Source organism: Coptis chinensis, chromosome 1 (genome assembly GCF_015680905.1).
Source record: "Coptis chinensis isolate HL-2020 chromosome 1, ASM1568090v1, whole genome shotgun sequence".
In the NCBI taxonomy this organism is placed as follows: Eukaryota; Viridiplantae; Streptophyta; class Magnoliopsida; order Ranunculales; family Ranunculaceae; genus Coptis; species Coptis chinensis.
In genome coordinates this window covers 26,656,454-26,676,163 of record NC_141456.1, presented here as the reverse complement: position 1 = coordinate 26,676,163, position 19,710 = coordinate 26,656,454, and the positions used below count along the sequence as shown (strand labels likewise).

The window sequence follows — 19,710 nt, the reverse complement described above, 5'->3', positions numbered from 1 at the left end:
GCAGTATGTGCCCCCCTCCACTACGAAGGCAATTTTTTCCTGATCAGGTCCATACATTGCCACCTGATTGTACCCCATAGACGCATCCATAAATGAAAAGAAAGCCGAACCCCACCGCCCCGCGTCTACCAACTCATCCATTTCAGCGGCATCGGATAAGCGTCGCCGGACATTCTAAATTCGTCCGTGAAGTCCACACACATCCGCATTACCTTTCCATTTTTCTTCGGACCGCGACCACATTGGACAACCGGTCGTGAACTCCACCTCCCTTATTATCCCGCACCCTTTAGCCTCGCAACCTCTTCCAGTTCCTTCTACATATTTGGGTCTCATGTTTCTCATCTTACGTCTCACCGGCTTTGTCGTCCCTCCCTCATGCAAGCGATGACCGCAAACTCCGGATCTAACCCGTGACATCCTCTATCCCCACGCGCAAAAGGCGTCTCTATTCTTCACCAAGCATTGGACCAACCTGTCCTTCCATTCTTCTGTAAGACTCGACCCTATCGATGTGAACTTCTCCTCTTCGCCCTCCCCCAAGTTTACTATCTCTATCTCGTCTAAAGTCTTGGGATCCTCCGCGACCTCCTCTCCTTCCTCCACGGCCCAAGATCAGTAATTGCTATGGCGGCCTCTTCCTCCTAGCTTCGTCGACTCCTCTTCTGGTTCGCGGGACATCCTTTTGATTGTATTCTGGTGACTGTTCTTGGATGCCACCTGATCTCCGTGGACCTCATATGTTCCCGTTGGGGTAGAGAATCGGATAACTTGATAGTAAGTCGACGGCACCGCCCTCATCTCATGTATCCATCTCCTCCCCAGGATTGCGTTGTATTGGGAATTGGAGTCGACCACCATGAACCTTGAGAACAATGTCACGGGCCCCATTGTTACTGGCAGCAGAAGTTCCCCCATAGGCTCTGTCACACTCCCATTGAATCCATACAAATTTGTCTGCGGAGGCCTCAGTTGCCCCGGGTTGATCCCCATCTCCTCAAGAGTTCCTCTGAATAGCAAATCCACGGCGCTACCACAGTCTATCAGTTGCCTTTTGACCACATAATTGCCCATCGCCACTGTAATAACCAACGCATCCTCGTGTGGCGTATCCACGCCTCGGAGGTCTGCCTTGGAGAACGTGATTTTCTCCTCCCCGCTCATTGAATCTGCTATGTATCTCGCCTGCTGTGGGACTCGTTGACTGCTGAATACTCGCTGTCCTCCTGACCTTATCCCGGTGGGCATTGTGACTCAACGTTTCTCCGCTGAAGATAACATTTATGGTTCCCAATATTCGTCCCGCGGCAGGCCCGGGCTCCCGATTTGGGGTTTCCCCAACGAATTCCCTCAGCATCCCCTTTTCTATTAATCTCTGGACTAACCATTTCAAGGCATAACAATCATTGGTTTCGTGATTGCGCACTTGGTGATACTCACAGTATGGCTTGTTGGGCATTTCGGCCGGAATGGTTCGCGGCCCTTCATATCCTTGCACATTTTAATCGGTGGTATCTCACTTAACGGTTTCGCCAACGGAACATGTTCCACCTCGCGGTATGGCTTCCGCTCCCTTTGCTCTCTCTGCGCTATCTCCCTCCCTCTTTCCGGCCTTGAGGACTGTCCACGGTACCTCTCCCCGCCTCGGCTACTTCCCTCGGTCTTTCTACGTTCACCCCCTTTCTCTACCGCCGATACTGTCTTGGCTCCTTTCTTCGACTCCTTCTGCATGGTGTCTTCATATCTTATATACTTCTCTACCCGCGGATATAACTCGTGCAATGTTGCTATCTCGTTCTTCGCCACGGACTGATGAACTGCCGTTCCAGGTCGCAGCCCCCTTTCGAATGCTATTACCGCTGTCCTCTCATCCAAATTCTCTACCTTTAGGGTCTCTGCCTTGAAGCGACACAGGTACTCTCTGACCGATTTCGCGGATCTCTGTCTAACGTTAAATAGGGCCACGATGTCCACAACCCTCCTCTTCTGATGTATAAAGTGGTCAACAAACGCCTGCTCTAACTCTTGAAAATTGGTTATGCTCTTCGAAGGCAATCGGTAGTACCAGTCAGAAGCCCCACCCTTAAGACTGGCCGGGAACATCATGCACTGCAGACCATCATACCTCACCTCTTGCTAAAGAGGCATCTGCTGTCTAAAATGATGGATGTGATCTGCCGGGTCACTCGTTCCATCATACCTCTCGAATCTCGGCTGATTAATAAAGCGCTTTGGTACCTCCGAAGTCCATATCGCATCTGCAAGTGGGTTGCGGTTCAGCCCCACCACCACTTGGTTGGCCGCGCCTGTTTGGACCCTTGTTTGTTGAAGATTCGCCACTCGGTCACTGTTAATCATTTGTTGCACTTGTTCAGCCGTTAACCCGGTCACCGGATTATCCACTAGAGTCGGTCCTTGTTCCTCTTCGTCCTCCGCCTTTTCATTCTCTGCTTCCTCCCCTGTTTCTTCCTCGGTCTCCTCCTCCACCCTCTCCTTCTCTCGTCTCAGCTCCTCATTTTCCTCCCTCAGCCTTTCAATCTCTTCCCGCATAAGCCGCTCTTCTTCTTCTGCTCTTTCCTCCTCTCGTCCTTCCCCTTCTTCTACCACCGCTTCTGGCATCTGTTCTGGAACCCTTATCTTTCGGGGCCTACCCGCCGCCTTCTTTGGTGCTATTTCTACTTCGTTCCCCACAGACGGCGCCAAATGTTACAACCCTCTTTCTCTTATGAGCACTATTCCCTAGCCCTTAAGCAATATTCTCCTTCTCAGCCCTCTCACTCCCCTCCTCTCTCTTAGGTCTTCCTCTCTTTAGGTTAATGGATCTCTCCTTTCTTCTCACCCACTATTACTCTTTATACCTTTCTTTCCATCCATCATGGCCCTCCACCTGTCCCTCCATCTCGCGGTCCTCTTAGCTCCATGTGTAGGGTTTCCGTACCGCAACCCCACGCTGTCAGCCCGATCCGGTGGATCGCGGACTTATGTGTTATGCTGACCCGGCCCATCTCACCATTGATATTCCGGTGCTACATCCTGCCACTATAAGTATAATGTCTTATTAATCCATTTATGATAATTTTAGACATTTACATGTCCCCACTATATATATATATGCTACCAAATTTTATAAGAGATGTATGGGGGGAAAAAATTATGCTACCAAATTTTATAAGAGATATATGGGGAGAATTATGCTACCAAATTTTATAAGAGATGTATGGGGAAGTAGTGATAGGAAAAAAAAAGGAGGTAAGATTAAAAAGGGCACAATACAACGTGCAGATTTGGTGAATGGAGTTTTAGTAAGGTTTGTTTTCGCAACCAATCTTTTGGGCCTAATTCCCCATCTTCACTCGATCACCCCTCACCCATTGGCTATATGCCAATGATCTCTTATAGGGTCCCACAAGCACGAATTAGTGGCTGGTCGTACCTATTAGTGTGCTTCTTAGGTAAATTATTATGTCTGCACTCTTGTTGTGTATAATCCATCTTTTATGTTAGATTGAACTTGTGTGTTTGCCAATGAATAGATTTACTTCCTCTACCTATATTTGGTTTTGGTTTGGCAGTAGATAATTTAGGGTTTCACTTCATTTTGTGTTTGTTACTGTTAAATTTCATATTAGTGGTGATGCTAGGAGAGTTGTGACATTGATATATTGAGAGAAGCCAAAAAGAAGAACAATGGAAAATAATAGAGATTAATTGATTGAGAGCTTGATTAGGGTTGGAGTTCAGAGTTGTTGTTCACTACCCAGAGTTACATATTTATACTAACATAAAACATGAGAATGGAAACTACTAGATATGGATGTCCACACTTATAAAAACGTGGGACTTGACATATAGATATACTAATACCCCTTTTAAGCCAGTAATGCTTTGTAAATTATGCAAATTATAGCTTGAATGGTATAAAGAAAAGATAAGAATACAATTCCCCCTTTCACATAGCCTTTAGTTGAAGAACTCAAACAACTGTTGAGACGAGACGTTCTGGAAAGTGAAATTGTCGGTGTAGACAATGACCTAACCTTAATACTGAAGTTGTACCACAGGCACAAACTGGAAATAGAACACCTGTGTGATGACTACTGTAACCTAAGAGATGAATCTGAATAATACAGTGATGATGTGATTACAACCTGAGATATCGATAAAAACTGAATAGGGCAGTGATGATGTGACTGCAACCTGAGAGATTAATACTGAATAGTGCATTTTATGATGTGACTGCAATATGAGAGATGAATAGAAATCTCGTGCTTTTTAGCCAAAGAGTTCAACAAGAGATAGTAAAAGTCAGTGAAAACACCTGAGTACTTGGCACCACTGCGGCATAAAAAGAATCAAAACCTGAAAAGCTGAACCATCATGCAACGACAGCAGCATATAATAAGCTCCTCAATAAGAAGGCTAAAATATAAAGCTGGTGAAACACCATAGAACTCAGAACCATGACATGAAAAGAGAGTCAAACCCTTATAAATGAAAGTTTCTAAAACGTGCAAGTTGTTGAGAAAACCAAAATGACACAGAAGCTTCCAATCAAGATACGAAGGTGGATAACTTCTGACAGTGCTGGAAATAGAGGAAAGTACTGGAAATAATAACTGCGAGATACAGAGACGAACAACCCATAGCACATGCGCACCTAGCAGAAGGCTTAGACTGAGCGCGTGCACGCCTTCATTCCACTAGAAACTACGAGATTCAACGAACTTTGAATACTGAAGAGGGTGTGCATGCCTTGATGAAGGCACTCTAAAGCGCGTGCGCGCCCTATATCACTTACTTCGAAATAGATAGATTATGGAGACAGAGAGATTGCAGATTTTAAATACTGACTTCGAACCATGGAGAATAATGAAATAGAGAGATTTCGGAACCTTAATACTGACTCCGAACCATAGAGAATAATGAGACAGAGAGATTGCGGAACCTTGAATACTTCTTCTTGTGAGAAAGATTGAAACTTGAATTGAATACTGAAAATTGAAAAAAAAAAATTGATTTTGATTTTGATTGTTGGTGAAAAATTCATCTCCTAACATACTACTAAACTTTGATTTGAACCTGATGCTCTGATACCATGTTAAATTCCATATTAGTGGTGATGCTAGGAGAGTTGTGATATTGATATATTAAGAGAAACCAAGAAGAAGAACAATAGAAAAGAATAGAGATTGATTAGGGTTGGAGTTCAGAGTTGTTGAGTTGTTGTTCTCTACCCAGAGTTACATATTTATACTAACCTAAAACATAAGAATAGAAACTACTTACTAGATACGGATGTCCACACTTATAGAAATGTGGAACTTGATATATAGGACATATTCTAATGGTTATTGTTTTGCCTAGTTTTATTTTAAATCTAAACAATCTAGTATAAGGAGTTATATTCTTCATAAATGAGGAGTATGGGGAAGGGTCAAGTTTTAATAATGATGATCGCAACCTATGTAGTTATTCTGGGAGATTAAATTGTTCCATTGTGTTCTACTGATTTGGTAGTGCGCGTTTGAGCTGGTTATTGTGAATGAATGCCATTAAGTTTCTATGCCTATCCTTACGAAAGTAAATTTCTGAATCATGCTTTTATTTGAGGCATGGAATTCATTTTGTGCCTGATGCCATTGTCCCAATGCACGGTTGTAGTAGAGGACAGAGGTATTGCATTTACTTGTGAAAAATGGCTTGTTTATTTTTACTGGAGTGCGATTGTTAAATGTTGCTGAAATGAGTTGTCTATCAATATTCAATATCCGGTGTTATTTATTTTATTTTTTTTTCTGAAAAGAGATGTATATCAGACTCATTAGTAATCGGGAACTTAATTTACCTCTTTTTCTTCTTTTTGAGATACATTTTACTAGAGTCAGCTACAGGAGAAATGCCTCACTAAGTGGGTTTTGCCACAACCCCATCTCTATGCAGTTAAAATCTTGCATGGGTTCATCAGCTTGGATGTATATGGTCCTAACAGTTTAGGCATCCTGAGGCTCACGTCTAGAAGAACCTAGTGTCGCCTGGGCGGATTAACCACCCCCTAGGCTCACCCGTGCTTTTAACTCCAAGCTACCTTACCCACAACAAGACATTACTATATATATCATATCAATAGGTATAGGCATTAAATAAAACACAAGCTTATATGTTTGGAGTCTTATTCTACTGATTTTGTGTGTCCTCTTTGTAAGTACTTGTAGGTTACTTTTAAGGCTAAATCTATGGTGTGCAGGTCGTATGGTATGCTATCAAATCTGGGCCACTCATACCAAAGGGTGCGTGTGTATTGCATGGCAAAAGTACTGATCCAAAGGCCCACATTACCTGCGCACCATACATCTCGCGCACTGAAGACATGCTCTACTTTTAAACAATTTCTATGTTTATTCTCGTTACCTCCTTTAACTAAAGCTTTAGATTCGTTCATAAATTGATTAAGATGTGGAAGTTTCAATGGTAGACTAATTGCTTGATCCTTTCTTTTATTTTCTTTCCAAGTTGTGTTCGAATAAGTTGGATGGATTATCAAATTTGATCACGTCTTCTATGAAACGCAGCTATGTTTTGTCTTTCTTTTTTCATATACGCTTAGTTTTGGCTTCTGATTCATTCTTGTTGTGTTTGTTGACGTGGGAAAGTCATTTAAACGTGGCATAATTATTGAAACGTAACAAAGCTTTAGACGCGTTAGTGAATTATTGAAATGTGGCATAATTAATAGTACACTATCTATTTATCCCTTCTTCTCTTTTATGATTTTTATCTAATTGAGTTTGAACGAGGTGGACGGATTTTCAAGTTTATTACGTCTTATCTGAAATGTAGCTATGCCCATTAGAGCATCTTTAGCAGTGATATCAACCTAGCGGTGTTTTTTCAACTTCAGGAGAACTACATGTTGATGAAAACACCAAAAAAACACCAAACCAAACACCAAATCGACCAATATTTGGTTCCAGGTTTGGTGCTGTATCAAATCACTTACGCGGTTTTGCCAACACCGCGTGGGCTTGGGCTTTTAATTGGGCTTATATGACGCGGTTTTCTCAAAACTGCGTGGTCCTGGGCCTGTTAGTTGGGCTTTAGTAGCGCGGTTTTGTCAAAACCGCGTGGGCTATATGGCACGGTTTTGACAAAACCGCGTAGTTACTTGGTATTTTTTTGATGTTGCTCCTAAAGTTGCTTGGTGTTTTTTTGGTTTGGTGTTTTTTTGGTTTAAAATTTTGGTGTTTTTTTTGTTGCTCTCCTAAAGATGCTCTTAGATGCTTTTTTTTTGTAGACATCTTGCTCTTTATTTTATAAAACTCTTTCCAGTTCAGACTTCTTTTCTGGTTATTGGTCCTTTTAATGATGTAGTAGCTAGTTTCCGATCCTTTGGTGCACTCAATGATTTTTCCTTCTTGGTGACTTCTATATCTGCTTTGAGCGGCCTTAACCATTCTTGGCAGCACCAAGGGGGGGGGGTCTTCTATCTTGTTGATATAGCATTCAATTACATGCTTTGTTCTAGGGCTTATATAGAAGTCAAATTCTTGGGGTCTTCTCAATTGTTACTAGTTGACTTCTATAATAATCTCAATTACTAACGTTTGCTTCTATTGAGTGCCGTACAACACTTGTGTTGTAATGTGGCTGCATTGGACAGAAATCTAGCCAACTGAGGTGCAAGTGGATAATTGGCTATTGGCAGGGGACGGTGGTGTAAACATAACACGAGGTGTATGTCTCCCTTGAACACTCATTCAGGTTCTCTTCTCCGGATTTCTTTATTTGCATTTATAACTAGGGTCTAAATTGTTTAATACTTGTATCTGTAACTAGGACCTTGGGGCATTGTTTGACTTTTGTTACTTGTTTTATCTGTGTGCTAGTTGTATAATTAACGTGCTACCCATTTTTTGGTACTATTTTTATTTTTTTACCATGGTAACAAGTTTTAATCTACTTTTGACCCTCATTAAATATTTATTTGTAGCTCACTGATTTTGTTTATGATTTGGTGTTGCTTTCATCTTTATTTTGTGTGAATACTGATTCTAGAATTTGTTAGTCCGTACTTAGAGTGATTTGTTAGTCTACTTAGTTGCCACTGAATTTCATATTGTTAGCCCTTATGTAAAATTGTATGTTTGGAACCTAAATTTAGTCACCCTTTTGGTCATTGTTACGTTGTGGTTCCGGGTAGTCATTTGATTAAATGTGATGTGCTTCCATAATTTACCTAGGACTATGGTTCCTTAGAATATATACACTTAAATTCAGTCCCATATATAGAAATGTGCACTGTTAAACGTGTGGGACGCGACTTAGAGTGATTAGTAGAGCACTGACAACAACCCACCCTTTCCCAGTGAAAGCCATTTAGATTTTCCCCATGATCGACATACACCATTGCTGCTCAAGGATCCATTTGTGTTCAGTTGAGCTCTTGTTGGTTCATGTGGCATCCAAGTACACAATAGGTTTTGTTAATTGGACTAGTATGCTAAGCGACTTAGAGCTCTTCCTTCCACTGAATCTTGCATTGAGGAGATCTGACTTGAACACGTGCCTTTATTTAAGCTCTTAGATGGAATTCTGAACATGTACTACCTTTGGTTGTTTTAATTTAAATAATCTCTTATTGACCATCTTATTGTTATCATTTTGTATTTTGTAGGTACTAAGGAACTCAAAATGGAGATGGCAAGATCTTTTGTCAAGTGCGCACAGATGGATAGGTTGATTTGGTTTCGTTTGGGCTACTGTGAAATTATTTTTGCATGTTGATATGTTATTATTGATGAATGACGTAACTAGCTTGTAATGTTTTTTGGACGAGTATTGTTTTTAATGTACCAAAGTTCGAATGGTGATTATTTTGTAATTAATGAAATGATTTTTACCTGTTGTTGCTACCTCTATTGTATTGGAGCTTTTATATAGCAGGTCTAGTGATGGTAATGCTATAGTCTTTTGCAACTGATTCATATATATTGCAGGTTTATTGGTAATATAATCCATATTCAGTATATATTCTTTCTTTTTTAAAGAAAAAACAAAGAGGTTATCCTGCTTCTAAGCAAACCATCAGAACAGATGACCATATGTGTCACTTTTTATGCCGAAAGCTCCTTTTAAATCCTTGCTTCTAAAAATCGACACAACACAGCTACCTTGTAGTGACGCTTTTAAACTACTTCAATGTCAGTTTTTTACAAAAAGTGACACAAGTAACCTGCCTTCTATGTCACTTATAAACTAGAAACCGACACGTAAGTATATTTTTTGAGACGCTTTTACCTACTTTTAGTGATGCCAACAGATAAGACGCCTTTTATATTGAACCTAGAACCGACACAAATCACTTTTTAAGGCACTTTAAAAGTGACTCATTAAGTCTTTTTTTTTGGTAGTGCATACGCATAGGCGTAGCAATATCCTGCTCATTTAAAATAGGGTTAGTTAGTGTCCCCCCCGATGAGCCAATTAGGATTTCTCCCCCACTAGATGGATCGTGTTTACAGATGACCACTAGATAGCAATATCCTGCTCATTTAACTAAGTTGACCGTGTTTTTTTGTGTGTATTTGGGGAAAGACCCTAATGTCCCATTTAGTGGGAGAAATATCCTAATTGGCTCATCTAGTGGGGGTAATACTAGTTAACCCTTTAAAATATCACTGCCACAGCAAAAGAAAAGATGTAATGAAGATATGGAAAGGGATGAAAAGCAAGATCGATGAGTAAAAGTATATATATATTCAATTAAAAGGTGTTGTTGGCTGGTCACGTTCCCAAGTAACAAAAGCAAAGCTCAGTATAATTACTATAGAGTATAGACAGCTTTGATACTTATACCAGAGTCTCGGAAAATTTTCATGTATCTTTTTGTCAGAAACGCTAACGCCATGACCAACAACAAAGATTTATATGTTTTGTCTCCAACTAAGCCAAAGTGCAAAACCCGAGTAGCATTAGCATATGTTTTCCCCTCGAGAACCAAAGAGACGTTTTTCTGTCCCTGGCTTATTGTGAACCAGTCTAAATACTTGTTTTTAGATTTTAGATACGGACAATTCATGAACAATGCCTAAATGACAATTTCCAACTTCCCACCAGCGGAGCTGTCGATCTAAAGGGAAAGCTACACTTCAGTCAGTTCGAACAACAACACTTCCATAACCAGAAGAAACACCTGATTCAAAGAGGATGCAACATTTCTAGACAAAAATCAACGGAAATTCCATACATGGAAGTATATCACATGCATGTATCCTCGGTGAGGCATGGTTGCAACATATATACAATCTCGTGCTTGTACGGAATATGCATTAAGCGGACTGAATCACAAAAGCAGCATCATTCTGCTTGCACATATACCAGTGAGTCCTAAAATTTCATGTTATCAGATCTTAGAGATCTCCACCAAGAGTTTGTACAGGGATTTTGGCTTTGAAAAGAAAGGTGAGTGATCGGAGCCTTTTAGCAGGAAGACCCGTTCTGGAGGATTTGCATTTATCATGCTCTGTTGTAGAGGTAGCGGTATGACACCATCATCAGTAGTCTTTATATAAAATTTCCTGACAGAACCATAGTTCTCATCAGAAAGAGAAAGCGTCTCTAAAACTGGCGCAAACGGGATCGGCCTCATCGAAACTGAAGCCAATGCAACATCCTAACAAAAAAAGAAAAGAGTTGATCACTATAACGTGAGTATAAGTATCATTAAAGGGAAGAAATAAAAACTAAAATATCAACCAAAAGTTGGGTATTTCCAAAAACAGGACATTTCACCTCACAAGGAGCTGCATTACACAGGTGCAGAGAAAGGCTGGAGGTTTGAGTGTTCCATTGTGCTTTAGGTGGGTAAACCGTGTATTGGTTAATTAATGACGTAATCTTTTGGGTTTAGGTGTTGTGTGATTTTCCCTATCACATTACATCCCATTTTCTTTACTTTAATTTCCATTTACAAAGTGCCAAAAAGGTTTTTCGCCCACAACCAAAATGTGCATCTTCCAGATCATCTTAACAAAACCTAGGGTCCCCTGTATTCTTAAATGACAGTCGCTGTAAATAAGGAATAGGCTGCACCAATCACGATTGTACACACTAGTTGCCACAAATGGAAGACAATATATAATATTTCATAACCATCAAGGACATATATATATATATGAAGACATATATTTCGAAACCACAATGGCACTAATCATTTTATAGGTGGAGTTTTACTTACGTACTTATTTTAAGTTAACTTAAGTAGTTACTTTTTAGAGAAAGACTTTAAGTTATACAGTCGTTCTCTAAAAAGTAACTAATTAAGTTAACTTAAAATAAGTACGTAAGTAAAACTTCACCTATAAAATGAATTCAAAGCTAATTATTTGTGGTTATAAAACACTCATCATAAAGATCATCCCCACAAAATTTCAACTCATTTGGAAACCTCTAATATATATAAAAATTATTGTTATCTTTAAAAATAAATCTAACAGTCTAGAAATGTTGAGTTTTTACAATAATTTTTTGCTAATGTTGGAGGTTTCCAAATGAGCTGAAATTTTGTGGAAATGATCTTAATGTTGAGTATATCATATCTACAAAAAATTAGGGTTGAATTCATTTTCTAGGTGAAGTTTTACTTACGTACTTATTTTAAGTTAACTCAAGTAGCTACTTTTTAGAGAATTGTTGTATATATATACAGGCCCGATCTTATAAGTACATACTTATTTTAAAGTTAAAATAAGTACGTAAGTAAAACATCACCTAGAAAATTAATTCAATTCTAATTTTTTGTGGGTATTACCTACATACCAAAAAATAAGTATGTACTTATAAGATCACCTAGAAAATTAATTCAATTCTAATTTTTTGTGGGTATTACCTACATACCATAAAGATCATCTCCACAAAATTTGAGCTCATTTGGAAACCTCTAACCTAACTAAAAATTGTTGTCATCTTCAAAAAGAAATCTAACGGTCCAAAAAATAATATTTTTGCAATCATCTTTTGCCTAAGTTAGAGATTTCCAAATGAGTTGAAATTTTGTAGAGATGATATTTATGGTGAATAGATGATATCCACAAAAATTAGGTTTGAATTCATTTTCTAGCTAAAGTTTTACTTACGTACTTATTTTAACTTAAAATAAGTATGTACTTCTAAAATCTGGCATATATATAAAAGTAGCTACTTAAGTTAACTTTAAAATAAGTACGTAAGTAAAACTTCACCTACAAAATAAATTTAAATCTATTTTTTTGTGGATATGATATACTAAATATTAAGATCATCTCTACAAAATTTCAGCTCATTTAGAAACCTTTAACATTGGCAAAAAACGATTACAAAAATTCAACATTTCTGGACCGTTAGATTTTTTTTTAAAAATAACAACAATTTTTATCTATATTAGAGGTTTCCAAATAAGCTGAAATTTTGGGAAGATAATCATTATGGTGAGTGTTTCATAACCACAAAAAATTAGATTTGAATTTATTTTGTAGGTGAAGTTGTAGGTACATACTTATTTTAAGTTACCTTAAGTAGCTACTTTTTAGAGAATTACTATATATATATGAGGTTTTCAATCTAAAGTAAACTGACAACTCATGATGGGATCTATTGTGCGCCTCTGCATCTAACATTGGGTAGATGAATCTGCTCCCATACAATAGTCCAGAATTGGTATATTAATTATGGATAAATAGCAAACAAAGAACAGTAGAGAGTGCCCATTTATAATTTGTTAAGCAGCTCAGCCTGAATCTGATATACAAATAAAATCTTATGAACATTGCAGGCTTTGAGCAACCACTACCTTGTCTAAGCAAATGGAAAAAATAAAACATATCTTAATAGGACTTTGATTAAATAGTAAGTCCTTTAATAATGGCTTGCTGAGAGAAATAGCAGTGGGAGGACGGTCATTTCCATTTGCATAATGAAGTATCTGAGCCTTCCTCAGATCATTCGAACCTGCCTGTAAAATGAATAGAATACAAAAGTCAGTTATAACAATTACATTGTGTCTCCACTTCCTCACTACCTTAACATACAAATATGTTCAAAATCTTATAGCAAGTCAAAACACTAAGCAAATCAACAAACATACAACCATACTTACCATAATCATCTCCTTGGACTTTTCAATAGGATATCAATGCTATCAGTGGGTATGTTTTTCTAAATTGGAAGGCAAAGAACCAGTATATATCCACTGATTAATAAATTCACAAGCATTTGTACATAAATCAATTTAACTATTCAATCCACGCGTTGTTGAGATCACCCAAGAAATTTAGTTTCAAGCCACAAACAAGAAAGGGGTCTAAATGGAAATTATAATGCCACAACTAGTTTTAAGTTAATCTCTAAACTGATTTCAAGCAGATTAATAATCATGTATGAGTAACTTGATACACGGAACCATGCATTTACCAAAAAATAATGTTAGACATTCTCGTAACATTCTAAAGCAACTTGAAACCTAGCCAAATAGCACATTATCAATAAGTAGTGATGCCAAACCTGTTGGGAGAACATATCATTAGTACTCTGTCCATCAAGCAACATTGCTGCAGCAATAAAAACACCTTTTGCAACCTTGGATGGGAACAACTCCATGGCATACAATATACATGCACCACCCAAATCATGCCCCACCAAAATCACCTGCACCAACATTTATATATATGATTATCACAAAAGTGAAACTTTCTCTAAAAAAAATTACCCTACCAAATTAAGAAGCACTCCAACTGCCACTGTGAACAAATTCAACTTTAGAATTACCTAATATGTGTGTTCGTAAAACACTATACATGAGCACATTTAAGACAAAAATAATCAGTTCTTGGCTTCCTGATATTGTACTTGGACACATTTATTTTCAGAAGGCCTTTATGGGATGGACAATATTCAGGAAAATAAAAATAAAAAGTGATGGGAAAGATTACTCGGCCTAGCAGGCATGTGAGTTTGGGGTGAATTATGAAAAGTTGGTCTCTTCACACTTTATAGTTTGGACGGCAAATCTCATGCAAAGGTAATACTTCTCTATGATTTTCTCAACTGATTAATGATACCATAGCCAAGAAATATGAGAATCATCGTGTTAGAAAGCTTGCTGACCATTTACTCTCAGAGAACAATTTAAATACAAGCACTTTCAGGACACGTTACACACAATCAATTTATCACAAAGGCATCACAAAAGAAATTTTAGCAGAAACCTACACGGCCAAAAGAAACATTACTAGTTTGCAATAGCATAGATATTGAAAGAAAAGCCTTTAATGGTTAGTATAGGACTACATGTTACCTTAAAAGATGGAATTTTAAATGTACCCCCTTGATGATAACATCATATGTTTTCAATTTTTTTATTAGGTGAAAGTGAAGCTCTAGAGAATTGGGTAGTGAATATAAAAAAAGATGGTAGATTCCTAAACTCGAGACACTAAAATTGCATGATAGCAGGTTTCTCGAAGTATATGCATGTCACAGAAAGTGAAAAACCAACAATAATAAGAAAGCAATAAATAACTTAAAAGAACAGAATGAACCTTTTCCCCATTTCCAAGATTTTTTAGGAAATCAGTAAGTGGCTTTGCATATTCAGCAAGACTAGTAATGTTGTTTGTATCACATGAATGAACTCCGGATCCAGTTAAATTTATAGCATCAACTCTGAATCCTCCTTCCTCTAAAAGTGTTATGGTTTTGTACCAACACCAATCACCAAAACCTCCTCCATGTACAAGGACAAATTAGTTGGTCTCCAATTCTTCAATATTCAGTTCCTGTCTCAAAAAAAAAAAACATTGCTATGAATGATTCACCACTGCAATATGCGATAAGTATTTAACGTGAAAGATCTCTAATATCACAATGATGACAAGAAACAAATGACTTTAGCAGTACCAACCATAATTGGTTAATAAACTACTATACTATTACTTGTAAAAAAAAGGAACACAAAAACATACCATGAGTTTAAAATCAAAGAACAAATATCACAACAATGTCTAGCATAGCTTTACTTGAAACAAACATAACAAGAAGAACAAACCCAACACCCTTAGTTTTTTCTATATACACAGTCCCCAAACCCACCAAATGCATATGTTTGTTATACATGGTACATATGAGACTATAGTTTTTGTTGTCAAAAACAAATATTAGTGATATTTAGCACACTGAATTTTTAATAAATCAAAACTAAATACCACTAAAAAAATAGCAAATAGCAAATAAAATGTAAAAATCTAACCATTCTATTACACAAAAAATACCACTCATTTGTTTACCACTGCTAGTATGAGTTTTAAGTTTTTAACTCTTTTGTTTTTTGTGAAACTTATTAGCTTTAATTACTCAATACCACTAGGAACTTTTGTACGTGAGCAATAGAAGTATAGAACTCTAATCCACATAACTTAAGTATAAAAAAAAACAATTTGGACTCATTTCTCACGTCTCTACATCAGCACAAACTATTTGGGGGGGAAAAAATACGAGGCATGATTATTGACATGGACACGTAGAAAAAACAGATCCAAGAAATGTAAGAAAAAGAACCAAAGCCAAACGACATCATATCGCTGTTTAAATAGATTGAAGGGAATAAAATATTTGTATCGCCCCCCAAATAATGAAGACTCGAGGAGCTTATGATAAATTGGAAATCAATCATCACATCGAGTAGCTGAAATTGCAGTAAGTGTTTTGCTAATGTATAAAAGTTGACCTTTCTGGCTTCTTATACCTTTGTACACTATATGCAAGGTAAGATGCGTGTGTACTTGTGGGTGCAACCCCCTTTATGCTGTAAACTAGTGAAATGCTCCTTCACTGGAAAATTTTACTCCTTGTAAAATGAAGTTTTATTTACCAAAAAACGGATTACTAACGTGTAAGAAGAAGCCTACTTGACAATACAAAATTACTAGCAAATCTTGGTTAGAGACAAAGCGGTATGCCAATGGTTTGTTATCAAAGGCAAAACTTGTATGTCATCAAGGTGGAGACAACACAGATGCTCAAAATGAAATTATACCGCCGTGTCATGACTCATAACTGATAAATTTCATAGCCAGTTTAATATCATGAAAATCCAAGGAACATATGTTTCAAATATGGTGTAACAATATGTATAGAAAAGGATTTTACCATTAGTTCACCTTTCTACTACTAATTTTAAGAATGAGGGACGCAATTTGTTCCTCAGGGTCTACTAATAAGTCATAAATGTATACGGCCAAATTTCAGAAGAGACATGTGGGCAAGTCGATAGAAAAGAGAAAACCAGGTAAGATTAAAAAGGGCACAATACAACGTGACAATCAGGAAGATCTTATAAAATGCATCTTTAATCTAGAAACTTTAATAAGTAATATTCAATTACAAATGCAAATGTAAAATAAACCATGTCTAACAATGGGGGAAAAAAATAAACAATTGGGAAAAGAACAAAAATTCACCTGGGGATGCCGAATATCAATGTGATGAGATTTCTGTAGCAATCTACAATTTAACCAAGAAAGAGTCTTTACATGAAATTTCTTCTAAAAGAATTGTACAACAACACCAATAAATAATTTATCTAAAATAACTTGGGACGTACTGAAAATATACAAGGCCATAGAACTAGAATAATCTAAGTGAAAATGAAAACTTCAAAGTGCACAAACTTCAAAAAATACGTACCTCTGTGTCTGTGAGTCTAAACTTTTAACGATTGTGTCAATTGGCAAGACATGCAAACACCTGTTGATAAATTGGCACCTACTCCCTTTGAATCTGACAACTTGATCTTGAAGATTGAGCAAAACCCCTGAACAAGACTACACAAAAACAACCAAATTTTGCATTAAGATATAAGCAGGGCCGGTTCTACCCTATAGCAAAATAAGCAGCCGCTTAGGGCCCGCTGTCCAAAGGGCCCAATATATCCTAACCCACCTACAGTTCTAAGTCTATTATTGTTTTATTGTGAAAAAAAAGCTCACTATTTGTTTTTCATTTATTTTAATCCGTTAGATAAACGATTTTCCATTGGAAAATTGGAAATTAGAAAATTGCATTAAACCTCTTCGTTTCCCTAGCGTTTTTGCCTTCTCCAATAAATAAATAAACTAATTAAACTTCTTCCTAACAAATTAAAATTGAAGCCAACTTCAACACCCTTTTTGCCTTATATGACAATTTATTGTTTAATTTGAATAATTCCAACACTCCAATATTATTTCTATCATTCTTTCTCTCTCTATTTGATTTTTCTATATTGTTTAATTTCTCTCTCTAATCTCTCTCTCTCTCTTCTTTTGTGTAATTCTTTATTAAATAGAGCCAATGTGGGTCGGTTAGTGTGTCCCATGTGTATAGGGAAAAGAATAGAGCGGCAGACCTAATGGCTAAGACTAGTACTACTCGGGATAGAATTATAAATCCTGGAGTTACTTTTGTAAGCATTCCTCCTCTTACGTATGAGCTTAATGTTATAGTAGAGGAAGATGCTATTGGTAAGTTGTACCAGAGAGTTTGATTAATACAGGTTGGGGTCTGCCAAACCCCTCATAAACGTTTCAAAAAAAAAAAAAAAAAAAAAAAAATAAATAAATATATTGAAATTTCAAGTTTGTGACATTGTTGTTTGGCCATGATCTGCTATAATGTTATAGGTGTAGGACATTTTTTTATTCTTCCACTATTCCTCATGTATTTATGGTGTTTTGTCTTAGATCTCTCTGTATGTGAGGATCTCCCTAACAACACTCCTATGTTTCTACTTCACTTTGTATTTCTGTTCTTTTTATTAATAAAATTCAATTAAAAAAAAAAGTTTGTGGAGAGACTATTCAAGAAAGAATAAAGAAAATGTTAAGATCAATTGTGACAATAATTGTTATCTTTTAAATTTCTTTGTTATAAAAAAAAAATGTTTGAGGGGGAGATTATTCAAGAAAGAAAAAATAAAATGTTACGATCATTTTTTACAATAATTGTTATCTTCTAAATTTTTTGTTATAAAAAAAAATTTGTGGGGGAGACTATTCAAGAAGGAAAAAAGAAAATGTTAGGATCAATTTTTACAATAATTGTTATCTTCTAAATTTTTTGTTATTAAAAAAAAAAATGTTTGTGGGGGAGACTATTCAAGAAAGAATAAAGAAAATATTAGGATAAATTTTGACAATAATTGTTATCTTTTAAATTTCTTGTTATAAAAAAAAAATGTTTGTGGGGAGACTATTCAAGAAAGAAAAAAAAAATGTTAGGATCAATTTTTACAATAATTGTTATCTTCTAAATTTTTTGTTATAAAAAAAAATGTTTGTGGGGGTGACTATTCAAGAAAGAAAAAAAGAAAATGTTATGATCAATTTTTACAATAATTGTTATCTTTTAAATTTTTTGTTAAATAAACTAAGCATTTGCATTCATATGAAATAACGTAAATAAATCATATCGATCTATAAGATGTAACAATTTTATTGGAACTTTGCTTAGGGCCCCCGATTGCCTTGAGCCGCCCCTGGATATAAGTATAATTATAATGGAAAATTCAATGATAAGAAAAAAAAAATACATTATTTACCTGAGAGTTCCATTTAAAGTGAAGTAGCTCTCCACACCAATTTGTGATTTCTGATTTATCGAAAGTGTGCATGTAGACTCGATATTCACTAATAAAATCAAACAAATCTAAACAACATATGGAGAGCTCATGTTCACTTGATAAAGACGCTGGAGGAAAAGAGCAATGAGGGGCAAGAGTTGCCACTAGCAACACTGGACAATTTTCTACACTAATAATTACAAGATCGTGTTTTGAATCTAAATATAATACTACTCCTATATATGACACTCTAAACAAATCTTTGGTTTGCATTGTAACGAAAATGCTTCCATCTAGTAATGAATTTTCACCTATATTTTTTTATCAACAAAATGGACACCCCCCCATACCAGTGTGGTTTTCTCATAGAATGAAAAACAAAACCTATATTTGATACAAGTGTCCCCAAATCATTTATGCAGGAAATCATTACCAAAGGAAGCAATAATTTACCTGCATTGAATGATTTGGGAGATAGAGGCAACTTATATCAAAGAAGTCTGAAAGAAGAGGAGAAGCAGCAATGGAAGACATAACCTGCAAACACAATGAAAAAATATACGTCACAAGTAGAATCACAACAATTCAACAAAAAAAAAAAAAAAACATTCTTAAACTCATATCTTAGTGCAAGTGAAAAAAGTGAACAATATCTTAGATGATTTACTTTCTTGTAGATAGTTCCTTAGGCTGAGTCCAATGGCTCCCTATCCCTTTAAAAGTAGTGTTAAAGTCAATAAAGTAGAGCTAAAGTCAACAAAATAGAGCTTTATCTAAAGTCAACATATTTTACTCTCTATCATTATTTTTCTATGTATATATACAAAGGATTCTACTCTCTATCTCTATTTTATTCTCTATATATAGAGAGGAAATTAATGATAGAGAGTAAAATCTGTTGACTTTAGCTCTCCGGATAGAGAGCCATTGGACTCAGCCGGAGGCAGCAGTTGCCGTAAAAAGAGAGGTTTTCTTTTCTAGATGTTCCGTGCTTACCAAGGCATTGAGTTTGTTTTTAACCCTTAAAAGTTGGTGAAATTTACACAATGCCAACATTCCGAAACTTTCTGATATTTGAACGACAT

At 36.5% G+C, this 19,710-nt stretch overlaps 1 protein-coding gene and 1 pseudogene across 2 annotated transcripts; both read right to left on the bottom strand.

Moving 5' to 3' along the window:
• Positions 1 to 615: 615 nt before the first annotated feature.
• On the bottom strand, positions 616 to 1,248 carry LOC147523198 (uncharacterized). The gene has a single exon (XM_086569769.1). It carries the CDS (start codon positions 1,246 to 1,248, stop codon positions 616 to 618), a length of 633 nt encoding a protein of 210 aa, XP_086425895.1.
• An 8,658-nt stretch (positions 1,249 to 9,906) lies between these two features.
• LOC147523197 (putative methylesterase 11, chloroplastic) lies at positions 9,907 to 19,681 on the bottom strand (annotated as a pseudogene). Its single transcript, XR_015200694.1, has 8 exons — positions 19,622 to 19,681; positions 19,079 to 19,162; positions 16,714 to 16,850; positions 16,488 to 16,530; positions 14,571 to 14,807; positions 13,534 to 13,677; positions 12,859 to 12,985; positions 9,907 to 10,671 (listed from the first exon to the last, which is right to left on the bottom strand). The product of XR_015200694.1 is annotated as a putative methylesterase 11, chloroplastic (transcript).
• Positions 19,682 to 19,710: the final 29 nt, after the last annotated feature.